Source organism: Cervus canadensis, chromosome 29, assembly GCF_019320065.1.
Source record: "Cervus canadensis isolate Bull #8, Minnesota chromosome 29, ASM1932006v1, whole genome shotgun sequence".
In the NCBI taxonomy this organism is placed as follows: domain Eukaryota; kingdom Metazoa; phylum Chordata; class Mammalia; order Artiodactyla; family Cervidae; genus Cervus; species Cervus canadensis.
The window spans coordinates 40,906,303-40,918,756 of record NC_057414.1 but is presented as its reverse complement, the minus strand read 5'-3'; the positions used below and the strand labels follow the sequence as shown (position 1 = coordinate 40,918,756).

General features: G+C 46.2%; 1 protein-coding gene across 1 annotated transcript; it reads left to right on the top strand.

Moving 5' to 3' along the window:
* The first annotated feature begins 9,912 nt into the window (after positions 1–9,912).
* Positions 9,913–10,269, top strand: LOC122431251 (40S ribosomal protein S28-like). Its single transcript, XM_043452452.1, has one exon. The coding sequence runs from the start codon at positions 9,956–9,958 to the stop codon at positions 10,163–10,165; it is 210 nt and encodes a 69-aa protein (XP_043308387.1). The 5' UTR covers positions 9,913–9,955; the 3' UTR covers positions 10,166–10,269.
* The last annotated feature ends 2,185 nt before the right edge of the window (positions 10,270–12,454 follow it).

Sequence of the window (12,454 nt, the reverse complement as noted above, 5' to 3'; positions counted from 1 at the left end):
CAGAGGATGAGATGGCTGGATGGCATCACCGACTCGATGGACATGAGTTTGAGTAAACTCCAGGAGCTGGAGATGGACAGGGAGGCCTGGCATGCTGCGATTCATGGGGTCACAAAGAGTCGGACACGACTGAGTGACTGAACTGAACTGAACTGATACACACCCCCAAGGATTCCCAACAGAAATATAAAGGGCTTGAGGGAAATGTAGAGATAGGACAGAACTGTCATGAAATAATACAGTTTGTAATAATAAGAAATAAATCTTGAGACTACAGCATAATCCCCATATTAGGCAATGCTATATCCTAAAGCAAGTGAGAAAGGACTTATTTCACACTTCTAATTTTTAGTATTTCATTTATTTTTATTGTGGTAAAAACATAAACCTAAAATTTACCATCTTAACCACTTTTATTGGTATACTTCATTAATATTATCTTCTATTTCTGACACTAGTATTGCCTGGAGGTATGGCCCTGCAGTGTAGACATGTTGCCACCAGGAGGCGGCAGTGAGGCACAGTCCCAGGGATTGAACTGCAAGACTGTTCTCTCTGTCCTTCCCAGACTCCCCAGGCTGTTGCTATGGGAAACTAAAAAATTCTGAATAGAAGGAGGCAAGATTTTAAAAAAGAAAGCTATGAACCTTGAGCTAATTAACCACAGTTTATTGAGTTACTATCAAGTCTGAGGTGCAGAGATGGGGGTGGGGGGAGGGATTGTTACAAAGACGGTCCATCCTGGGTGGGCTGAAGGCTGGGGTCATAATAACCGCAGTGGGTATCTACTTTGCACTCACTCTGCTGGGTGCCTGTCCTGAGTTTCCCTTACTCCTAAGGCAACCTTGTGTGGTGTTACTGCAACCAGCCTCTACTCCCCCCCCCCCCCCCGTGTGTGTGTGTGTGTGTGTGTGTGTGTGTGTGTGTTAGTTGCTCAAATGTGTCTGACTCTTTGTGAGTCCATGGACTGTAGCCAGGCTCCTCTGTCTATGGGCTTCTCCAGGCAAGAATACTGGAGTGGGTTGACATTCCCTTCTCCAGGGGATCTTCCCGACCCAGGGATCGAACCCTGATCTCCTGCATTGCAGGCAGGTTCTTTAGGGTCTGAGCCACCAGCGAAGCCTACCCAGTCAGTTAGTCGCTTCTTTATTTTGGCCTCTGTGATCTGTGAAATTCAAATGTAGTCACGTCAGCCCTCCCCCTTGGGTAGAGCCCTTTCAGTGGATTCCTCTTATCTCTGGACCCCCACCCCCAGGCCCGGCCTTTGTTCTCCTTTCTCAGGCCACACTGGTCCATCCTCCGCAGAGCTTTTGTTCCCGCTCTGCTCTGCACCTGGGATGTTTTTGCGTCCCCTCTTCACGGATTGACTCCAACTCCTCTTTCTCAAGGCCTCTTCCTTGACCTCCAGAATCTCTCCTTCATGACCCTTATCACAGCTTTATTTTCACATTTGTCATTTATTTGTCTTGGATTCATATCTCTCCAGCTCATTCTCCCGCAAGCTCCCTAAGGCAGATCACATGTCTGCGCTGACATCTCGGTGCTGACCCTTGGCAGGTAGATGCTCTCGGGAGGTGCTTACTGACTAAACAAAGGAAAGAAGCTGGCGGTTGGAGGGCCTTGCTTAGGCTCCTGCAGCCGTGGAGGTGCCAGCCGAGATTGGGAGCAGGTTTCCGCTCTGTCCACTCAAGTTGAGCCCTTTGTGACCGCGGGCTGATGAGCTGACCTCTGCACTTCAGTTTCCTCATTTGTCAAATGGGTATAAAACCAGGTGGAAGGACTGTGGGACTCCAGGATGGCTATGAAACAAAATGAGTTGACACATGTGGAGGAAGGATAGAGGCATTGGAGTGCTGGCTAGAGACCAATGAAAGAATGTAAAATATCTTGTTAATACTGTTTTATATTGATTGCAGGTTGAAATGGTAATATTTTGAATATATTGAGTCAAGTAAAATGTCATATTTTATTATAATGTATATTATAAATTAATTTCTTTTTACTTTTTTGGCCGTGCTGGGTCTTTGTTGCTGCGTGTGGGCTTTCTCTAGTTGCGGTGAGTGGGGGCTACTCTCCAGTTGCGGCTCACATGCTTCTCCTTGCAGTGGCTTGGCCTCAGCAGCCGTGGCACACAGGCTTAGCTGCTCCTCTGCATGTGGAATCTCCCAGGACCAGGAATTGAATCTGTGTCCCCTGCATTGCAAGATGGATTCTTAACCACTGGACCACCAGGGAAGTCCCTGTTTTTACTTTTTTAAATGTGGCCACTAGAAAATTTTAAATTGCACATGTGACCTGCATTATATTTCTACCATCCTGTCTCACCAGGATGGCTGGATTGGTCCCCACACCACTCTGGCTCCCTTCCAATCTATTTTCTATTAATACTCCATAGCCAGAGCAATCTTTTCAAAAAGCAATGTAATCCTGTCACACCTGTCACCTCTTGAGTCTTGCCCCGTCTTACGTAAGACCAATCCTTCATTTCCCTTTGTTTATAGGATGAAGAACCACATCCTGTTGAAGCCTTAAGCCTCTGCCCAGACTGGCCCCAGTTACCCCCCTCCAGGTGGCATGTGAACTCTTAATTGGGGCGTGTGGGATCAAGTTCTCTGACCAGGGATTGAACCCAGGCCCCCTGCATTGAGAGCTGCAGGGCCTTAGCCACTGGACCACCAGTGAAGTCCCAGCAGCCTCCTCTTTAAAAAACAAAAAAAGAACGTTCCCATTGGTGCAGTGGATTGGAGCTTGCCTGCCAATACAAAGGACATAGGTTCCATCCCTGACCCACGAAAATTTCACGTAATACCAAGCAACTAAGCCTATGTACTGAAACTGCAGAACCCACACTCTAGCGCTCGAGAGCCATAACTACCGAGCCCGCGTGCTGCAACTACTGAAGCCTGGGTGTCGACAGCCTGTGCCCCGAAACAGGAGAAGCCACCGCAATGAAGCCTGCTCGCCGCAACTACAGAAAGCCCGTGCACAGTATCAAAAACCCAGTGCAACAAAAAATAAAGAAATTAATACAATAAAATAAAAATTTAACAAGAAAGTAGCTATTGCTGTGAGGTTTTTTCAAAATTATTTTATTTTTATTTATTTATTTTTGGCTCTGCTGGGTCTTTGTTACTGTACGGCTTTTCTCTAAGTTGCAGGGAGCGGGGGATACTCTCCACTTGCAGTGTGAGAGTTTCTCATTACGGTGGCTTCTCTTGTTGCTGAGCGCGGGCTCTCGGGTGCTCAGGCTTTGGTGGTTGTGGCACGTGTGCTCAACTAGAGCTCAGGCTCAATAGTTGTGATGTATGGGCTTTGTTGCCCCACAGCGTGTGGGATCTTCCCGGATCAGGGATCCAACCCGTGTCTCCTGCATTCACAGGCGGATTCTTTACCACTCAGCCACCAGGGAAGCCCTGCTGTGAGGTTTTGAGAATTATCAGTAAATTGTACACGACAGGAATTAGGCCAGGAAAACTGCCCTCCTTCTACGGTAGAACAGCTTAATGTTTACTGAGTAAGCAGAACCTCTGAGTGCAGTTGTGCAGGCTGTTCACTGAGCAAGGAGGCCTGGCCAGATGGGTGGGAGCAGGCTGTTGAAATCAAGCTCATGTTTTGCTAGCCAAGCTGCGGATCTCCCTGGGGGTGGAGTGGGCACCACCCACTCACCAAGTTGGGTGCTGAACATGCTGCATCTGCCTGGAGAGGGTATCTTTTCTAAATTCACTCATGGGTGGTGTATGGGCTAGGTGGCCCTGCATTTATGGTCAGCCCAATAGTATGTTTTAATTGAATCAAGCATTCTATTGTAAGAAATTATGAAGAAAAGACAACCTGTTTATTTGGGGTGCCTGCTGCGTGCTAAGTCGCTTCAGCTGTGTCTGACTCTTTGCGACCCTATGGACTGTAGCCTCCCAGCCTCCTCTGTCCCAGGAGTGCTATGTCTAAATGGGAGAACATGGCAATGACATCAGTCTTTCTTCCCCTCACTTTCCCAGCTGTGCCCTCACGCTACAGGATACTTGGCATCTAGACCTTCTTCTTTAGCACATGATGTGAACTAGAACCAGGTTGGACTGAGCTGGACCCAGTTTGGGCTGTTTACCTTGTCCTTAAAGGTGACACTGTGGGAGATGAGTTGTGCTCCCAAGGACCACGCCAGGGTACAAGACAAGCTCTGCTTCTCCCTTTAGCAAACACTCCCTGAGGGCCAACCCAGGCGGCTCCTTGCCACTGCGGTCACCCGGCCTCCCCCACCCCCACCCCCATTTATCAAAGAAGGGCTGTTCTGGGACTTCCCTGGTGGTCCAGTGGTTAACACCCCACGCTTCCACCGCAGGGAACATGGATTTGATCCGTGGTGGGAAAACTAAGAACCCACATGCCATTAGTGAAAGTGAAAGTCACTCAATCGTGTCCGACTCTTTGCCACCCCATGGACTATACAGTCCATGGAATTCTCTACACCAGAATACTGGAGTGGGTAGCCTTTCCCTCCTCCAGGGGATCTTCCCAACCCAGGGATCAAACTCAGGTCTCCCGCATTGCAGGTGGGTTCTTTACCAGCTGAGCCACAAGGGATTGGGCGTGGCCAAAAAAAAAGCTGTTCCTCCCTGACCCCTCTCCTCCAGGGCTGGGGAGGGGTGGAGACAGCAGCCGGAGAGGGGTGCCATTTCCCTCTGAGTGTTTCACCCTGAGGTCCAGTCAGACTGCAGCCGCTGTCCCAACCGCTCCAGGTTCTTGGGCTGGAGGAAAGGGCAAGTTTAATGAGTCCAGATGTCTTTCTGACTGGTTGTGGGCACAGTGCAAGTGTTCAGGAAGACAAGGAGGTGTGTGTGAGCTAGGCCTGGAAGATGGAGCTATCAAGAAGGCAAGGTTTTTTTTTTTTTAATTAGCTAATTTTATTATTATTATTATTAATGAAGAAAGCAAAATAAATACCTGGAATACATGAGGTAGCCAGCAAATGGCCACAAAGCTGAAGTGCATTTTAAGCTCCATTTATACAGAATTAAAGCTACAGTTGTTACACATTCTCCTACTTTAGTAAATAGCAGATTTTCAATTCGTGTTAGTAGGTACAATGAGCTTCTTCCTCAAGATGATCAGGCTGATTCTGATATTCTGTTCTGTTCTTTCTCTTTTTTTGTAGGCATAAAAAGCTTTATCTTTTTTTTTTTAAATGAAGTATAGTTGATTTATTTTCTGTTTCTTTATCTTGTTTTCTTTTAACTAACATATTTTCATAGTTTATTATTTTTTCTTTCCTAATCAGGCCAAAAAACAAATCTAGAACATTATGAGTCTTTTTCAGATACAAGAAGACATTTAGTTATTTCTTATTCTTTGTGTAATATATGGGGCTTCCCAAGAGGCGCAGTGGTAAAGAATCCACCTGCTAATGTAGTATATTCAAGAGACGTGGGTTCGATCCCTGGGTCGGGAAGATTCCATGGAGTAAGGAAAGACAATCTACTCCAGTATTCTTGCCTGGAAAATTCCATGGACAGAGGAGCCTGGCGGGCAGCAGTCCATGGGGTCTCAAACAGACCCGACTGAGAGCAGTCTCACACACACACATACACCCCTACGTGTAATATTTAAGTAACCTTTTATGTTCTAAAGTCACATTGCTGTTTTTTAAACCTTCAAACTGTATTGCATGTAGCGTGGCTTTCTGATAAATAACAATGTCTTGTTTGGCATGTTGAATGAACTGATGTTTTATTTTTGGCCGAGCTGGTCCACAGTTTTCTAGTTGTGGCCAATGGGCTTAGTTGCCCCACAGCAGGTGGGATCTTAGCTCCCTGGCCAGGGGTCAAAACTGCATGCCCTGCATTGCAAGGTGAATTCTTAACCACTGGACCACCAGGGAAGTCCCTTGAATGAAAAAGTATCATTATAAGTTTGTTGGTTGAATTTACTTTCAAATACTTAGCTTTTACCTGTTAACATGAAATCAGGCAAAAGTTTGGGAAGAGAATAAACTGTGAGCATCATGGTAAAACAAATTTACAATATGGAAATCCTTGCTATGTGTCATCAGAATTTCTCTGAATAGTTATGTTTCTGCAGCAAGCAAGCATTTACCCCTCGAGTGTCTGGACCCCAGGGGCCCCTGGGGTGGCTCTGTGGCTCGCTGACCCCCCACTTGGTGTTCCATGGCTGCTGCCCAGCTCTTCACTCCCCCCATCTCCTTGCCAGGCTCCCCACTTGCTCATAGATTAACGCCTTCCATGGAAAAGCTCAGGCAAGACCAGCTATGTAATTTGTGAAACCTAGTGCAAAGTGAGAATGCGGGGCTCCTTGTTCAGAAATGACTGAGCATTTCAAGATAGTTGAAGCCAAGCTTTATACCCAAACGTGGGACCCTTCTGAGTGTGGAGCTCCGAGCAACTGCAAGGTTGCACACCCATTAAGTCGGCCGTGTTCACAGTCCTCGCTAATGCCAGAGCCTTCCTTTACTTGAAGCCAGCACTGGACTAGGCCCCCGTGGGCTGGCTGCCCTTCTCCTGACTTGGGTTCTTCAGCTGCTTCCCCTCTGCCTGATGTGTCTATTTTATAATCTTAATTAAGTCCTTCTGAGAACTGAAGCTGCTCTGTGAGAGCGGAGGGGTGTCCTGGGAGCAGACATGGCCGGGGAACCAGGAGACCTGGCTGGGTTCTCTCTCCAGAAAGGGCTGAGTTGGGGCTAGGCTTATATGACAGCTGACCTTGGGTTGCCCTTGGGTGAGTGCTTGCTAAAGAGAAACGTGGTCTTGGCACCTGGGAGCTGGTGAAAAGCTGCCTGAAAGAGATAACAATGGTAGCATTATTTAAGTTTGGGTGTTTTTTTGGTGTTTTGCACAGTCATCCTCTCTTGCACAGAACTACTCTGGAAACTTGTTTAGAAATAGTCGGAAATCACCCAGGAAAGTCATGTGTATCCATCACCTTATCATTAAAGGTAATCAGGACTCATTAAAAGAGCTGCCTTCTTGTAAATGAAGGAGCCTCTATGCCCAGCACCCCTTCAATATCCCAACAGTGATGATCCTGAGACAGCTGGAGAGGAAGTATCTAGAGCAGGGCCATGGTGGAAAGTTTCTAGATCTGTGCCTCCTGGTACAGTAGCCACTAGCCACATGTGGCCACTGAACACTTGGAATGTGGCTAGTGAAACCCAGGAAATACATTTAAATTTTATTTAATTTTAATCAATTTCAATCTCAGTAGCCACAGGGACCCAATAGCAACTGCATTGGACAATGCAGACTAAATCTGGAGTCTGGATTCAGAACAATGTAACCCCAAACAACTTTAAAACATTTGCAAAGACCCAAATAATGTCAAAAAGTGGTTCTATTAAATGTTTTAGGCAGACAAAGCACAGAACGGGGAACCAGATAAAAGAGCCTTGTATTGACAAGGAGACAGATATGGAACATTGACTAAGATGTAAGGATTGTAGAATTTGTGAGCTGATGAGATCTAAAGCTTTTTAAAGTCCTTTTCCAATTGTGCTGGTAGACCCTGTTGTAGAAACAACCATGCAACATGAGGATGATGGTAATGTTTTGTCAATGTCATCCACCAAGAGTCAGCAAAGACAGTGGTCCTTCCAGTGGAGTAAGTACCTCCAAAGTCTTCTCCCCCATAAAAACATGTGAACACTGGCAAAAGATGTTGAAATCAACTTTTTCAGAACTCTGAAAATTAATTAGTCAAAGGCTTGCAACAGATGCTCAACAGATCAGTCATTAACAAAATGCAAATCAAAACTGCACTAAGATACCACTTGACATCTACTAGGATAACTGTAATAAAACATGGAAAAGAAGTACTGGCTAGGGTGTGAAGAAACTGGAATGCTCTGCTTTATGGGGCAAATGGAAAATGGCACAGCCACTGTGCAGGTCCTCAAGAAATTACCTGATTACCCACAAATTCCTCTCCTGGGTATTTAACCAAAAGAATTGAACATAGGTATTCAAACAAATACTTGTATATGAATATCTGAAGCCACAGTATTCACAGTATTGCCAAAGTGGAAACAACTCAAATGACCATTAGTTGAATGGCGAAACAAAGTGTGGTTTATCCATGCAATGGTATGTTATTTGATCATAAAAAGGAATGATGCATGGATACACACTACTATAGGGATAACCCTTGGAAGCATTACACTAAGTGAAAGAAATCAGACACAATGACAGGTTTTATATGATTCCCTTGTCCGTCTCTCTCTCGAAAGGTAAGTACCACTCATGGTTCTTTATGATTGGTACTTAAGACAAATCTATAGAGATAGAAAAGTAGATCAGTACCTAGAGGGGTGAGATGGGAGGGAGGTGGGAGTCATGTTCCAGTGGGAAGGGACAGGGGTAAACCTGTGGCTGATTCATGTTGGTGTTTGGAAGAAATCAACACAATACTGTAAAGCAATTATCCTTCAATTAAAAATAAATAAATTTCATAAAAGGAAAGCAGATTAGTGATCGCCAGATGTTAGGGGAAGGCAGTCATGGGGCTTGCCCTCACAGAGTTCACAGTCTAGCAGAAAAGGCAGACACTAAACAAGAAGGACAAATGAGATGATAAAATGTGCAAGGGGCTATGGTTCTCTTTTAAGAGCATGTGATCCAGTCTGGAGGGGATCCTGGCAAAGGGTGGGGGTGCTTCCTGAGGGAATGATATCCACCCGGGACCTGCCGCGTGAGAAGGCATTAGCCAGGGTAGAGGCGGGGGAGAGAGGAGGGCCAGCCATCAGTTCATCCCCTTCTCTTGCTGCCTTTTCTTCCAACCCTGACACATCTGACCCTCCGCACTGCTGCCAGAGAGGTTTTCCTAAAATTCACATTTGTGCTCGTCACTTACTTGAAACCCTTGACTGAAAAAACCATAAAGAACTATGAACAATACTTACCTTTGGGGAGAGAGACAGACAGAGGAAATTTTTTTTTTTTTTTTCGTTTTGTGCTTTTCTGTGTTTATATTTTCTACATGTACAACTTCTGCTTTTAAAATGTCAACAGAGGTCATTTCCTTGATATTTTCCCTTGATACTGCCTTAGGAGATTATATTTTTCTTCACACTCTTCTCTGCTGCCATTTGGAGAGAAAGCCAGTTGTTTAGCAAATGCGACCTTCCCTCACCTCTCCCATTTTTTTTCAATCCCAGCTGATGCTCCAGTATTTCAGTCAGGACCTATGAACGAGAAATGACAGAAGCATGACTCAAAATAATTTATGCTCTTGACTTTGCTTTGTTCTGGTTGGTTTCATTCTCACCCTGACTTTTTTTGTGTGCAGTTGACATGGGCTGGGGAGCACTGCCCTACCTATTCTGTGTCTATTTTCTATTTGACTGTCCAGTTGTGTAGGCAATGCTTATTTCTCTCATTTCATAGAGAAGAAAACCAAGACGAGAGAGGCTGGGCAGCTCCCCCAACGTTTCACAGTTAGTAAGGGAGCTGGAACCAGGCAGATTCCCTCCAGAGCCTGCCACCCGGGACATGGATCTCTTGCTGAAGACCCCCTGGGTCAGGATCCAGAGGATATCTTCCTCCAAACCTTAGTTAGGATTTCATAAAGTGAATCTTATTAGCCCTCCTTGGGTCACATGGCCTCCCTGCACCAAACCTTGGCGCTAAGGAAATGGCATGTTCCGATTGGTCAGGCTGGCCACCGAGCCAGCCTCTTTTGAACCGCAAGGACTGGTTTTTCCCACCTGAAAGTGGGGGGCTTTGTTACCTTTGCTCTGAGCTCATCTAGCCACAGGATTCCACCTTGCATCTTCCAATATGCCTCATACTATCTTTACTTCTTTGTCTCTGCTTATGTCCTTCTTCCTGGGACTCTTCCCCACTCCCTTCCACCCCCACCCCCCACCCCCGCCACGCCCCACCAGGCCAATGCCAACTTCTCCATCAAGATTCAGGTCTCTCTCTCTCCGCCCGACCGCCGCCGCGCCGCCATCATGGACACGAGCCGTGTGCAGCCCATCAAGCTTGCCAGGGTCACCAAGGTGTTGGGCAGGACCAGTTCGCAGGGACAGTGCACGCAGGTGCGCGTAAAATTCATGGACGACATGAGCCGCTCCATCATCCGAAACGTGAAAGGCCCCGTGCGCGAGGGCGACGTGCTCACCCTGTTGGAGTCAGAGCGAGAGGCTCGGAGGCTGCGCTGAACTTGTGACTGGGTGCTGGATGTCTGGGTTGACGCCGTGGCCCACCAGGATTATCTGCTGTTAATAAAGCGTTTATATCGTATGTAAAAAAAAAAAAAAAAGATTCAGGTCTCTCATTCATTTCCCGCAGGAAATAGTCTATAACTCAGCAGGCTGTCAGACCCACAGTTCTCCCATGGCTCTGAGCGGGCTATACCCCATTCTGGTTGAAGCTTTCTGATCCTTGTGTTCAGGATGCACCAGAACCAAGCAAAGCAAGTCAGATGCCACCCAAAGATTTGAAAATGTAAGTGAGGAATCAGAGACAGGAGATGCTCAGAGCTGCACCATCACCCCCAGGGCCCTGGTTGTCTCCTAAGGCTGGGGCACTCTTGTTGAGCAGCCCTGGGGCTGTTTGGATCCTTTCACTTTTTCTTCCAGTCTGTCAATTCACCCAACAGATGTCCAGAAAAACCTCCCCTGGGATTCGGTTTAGCCAGAGTCAGTTTCTGTTGCTAAAGACTAGAAGAATCTTAGTAGACAAGTGCCTCTAGCCCTGGTCATACCTGTGCACACCTGTCATACATCAGCAGAGCTGAGTTATTTGCTCACTAAACCAGTTTCCCTTTATACAGAGTATTGTCCCCATCTTACAGATGAAGGAAGCTAAGCTTTAAGATGTTAAATGCCTTGCTCAAATTTACACACTTAGTAACTGATAGCACTGGGACAGATAGGTACTTGAAATAATGGGAAATGAATGGTTTTATGGAAATGCAGTTGTTCCATTGCTCGATTGTGTCTGAATCTTTGAGACCCATGGATCGCAGTACACCAGGCCTCCCTGTCCATCACCATCTCCCGAAGTTTGCCCAAGTTCATGGCCATTGCATTGGTGATGCCATCCAGCCAGCATTCTCTGATGCCCTCTTCTCCTTCTGTCCTCAATCTTTCCCAGCATCAGGGACTTTTCCAGAGAGTCAGCTGTTCACATCAGATGACCAAAATAATGGAAATGCAGACCTGGGTTCAAATTACAGTTCTGCCACCAGTCAGTCAGTCAGTCAAGTTACTGACTCCTTCACTTTTAGCCAGGAGAGGTATTAATTGAACATTTGATAGTTGCCAGGTAAGGTTATTTGTATGTATCATGTCATTTAATCCTTAAGACAGCTCTGTTGGGTAGGCCTTATTTCCCCTCAATTTACAGTTGAGGAAACTGAGAATCAGAGTAGTCAAGTGACTTGCCCAAGATCACAAGAAAAAAAAAATTCTGAAAGAATTTACCTCTAATTGTGAAGAGAGCGTGGGGACCGACAGAGTACAGGGAGGAAAATTTCACGTTTTTTCCAGACACTTTCCTCTCAAGTTTGAATTTTTACAACATGTGAATTGCTCCCCAGGTGGCACTAGCAGTAAGGAACCTGATTGCCAAGGCAGGAGACTTGAGAAATGTGGATTTGATTCCTGGGTCGGGAAGATCCCCTGGAGGAGGGCTCAGCAACCCACTCCAGTATTCTTGCCTGGAGAATCCCAAGGACAGAGGAGCCTGGTGGGCTAGAGTCCATGGGGTTGTAAACAGTCAGACATGACTGAAGCGACTTAGTTCATACACATAGATAAAAAGATAAAAATGTCTGAATAATATTATTATCACTGTATGAAGGCTTTAAGTTGGTAGGTGAAGTCTGGGGAGGAAATACCTTGCCAAAACCATAGTCAGAGTGTTGGAGGAGAGTGTGGCAGCCAACCTCCAAAACCTCCTCCCAAAAATCTTCACCTCCTGATATCCAAGGCCACAGGTAGATTCATTTGGCATGAGTCACGGCTTACTTGAGTGATTAGCAGAATGTAGCAGAAGGGTGTGCTTTCTGAGGCTAAGGTGACAAAGGGCATTCATTCTGGATTCTACCTTGAGCTCTGGATCACTTCTTATGGAGGAAGCCAGTCGCCATATTATGGGAATACTTCAACAGTCCAGTGGAGGCCTTCAGGGAGAGGAACTGAAGCCTCCCGCCAACAGCCCGCTCCAACTTGCCAGCTATGTGGGGGAATGACCTTGGAAATGGATCCTCCAATGCCAGTTACATTGTCACCCTGCTTATTTAACGTACATGCAGAGTACATCATGAGAAACTCTGGGCTGGAAGAAGCACAGGCTGGAATCAAGATTGCCGGGAGAAATATCAATAACCTCAGATATGCAGGTAACACCACCCTTATGGCAGAAAATGAAGAGGAACTAAAAAGCCTCCTGATGAAAGTGAAAGAGGAGAGTGAAAAAGTTGGTGTAAAGCTCAACATTCAGAA

What these genes read in the sequence shown, in the direction of transcription:
- LOC122431251 (XM_043452452.1), top strand. Translation starts at nt 9,956, where the DNA reads ATGGACACGAGCCGTGTGCAGCCCATCAAGCTTGCCAGGGTCACCAAG.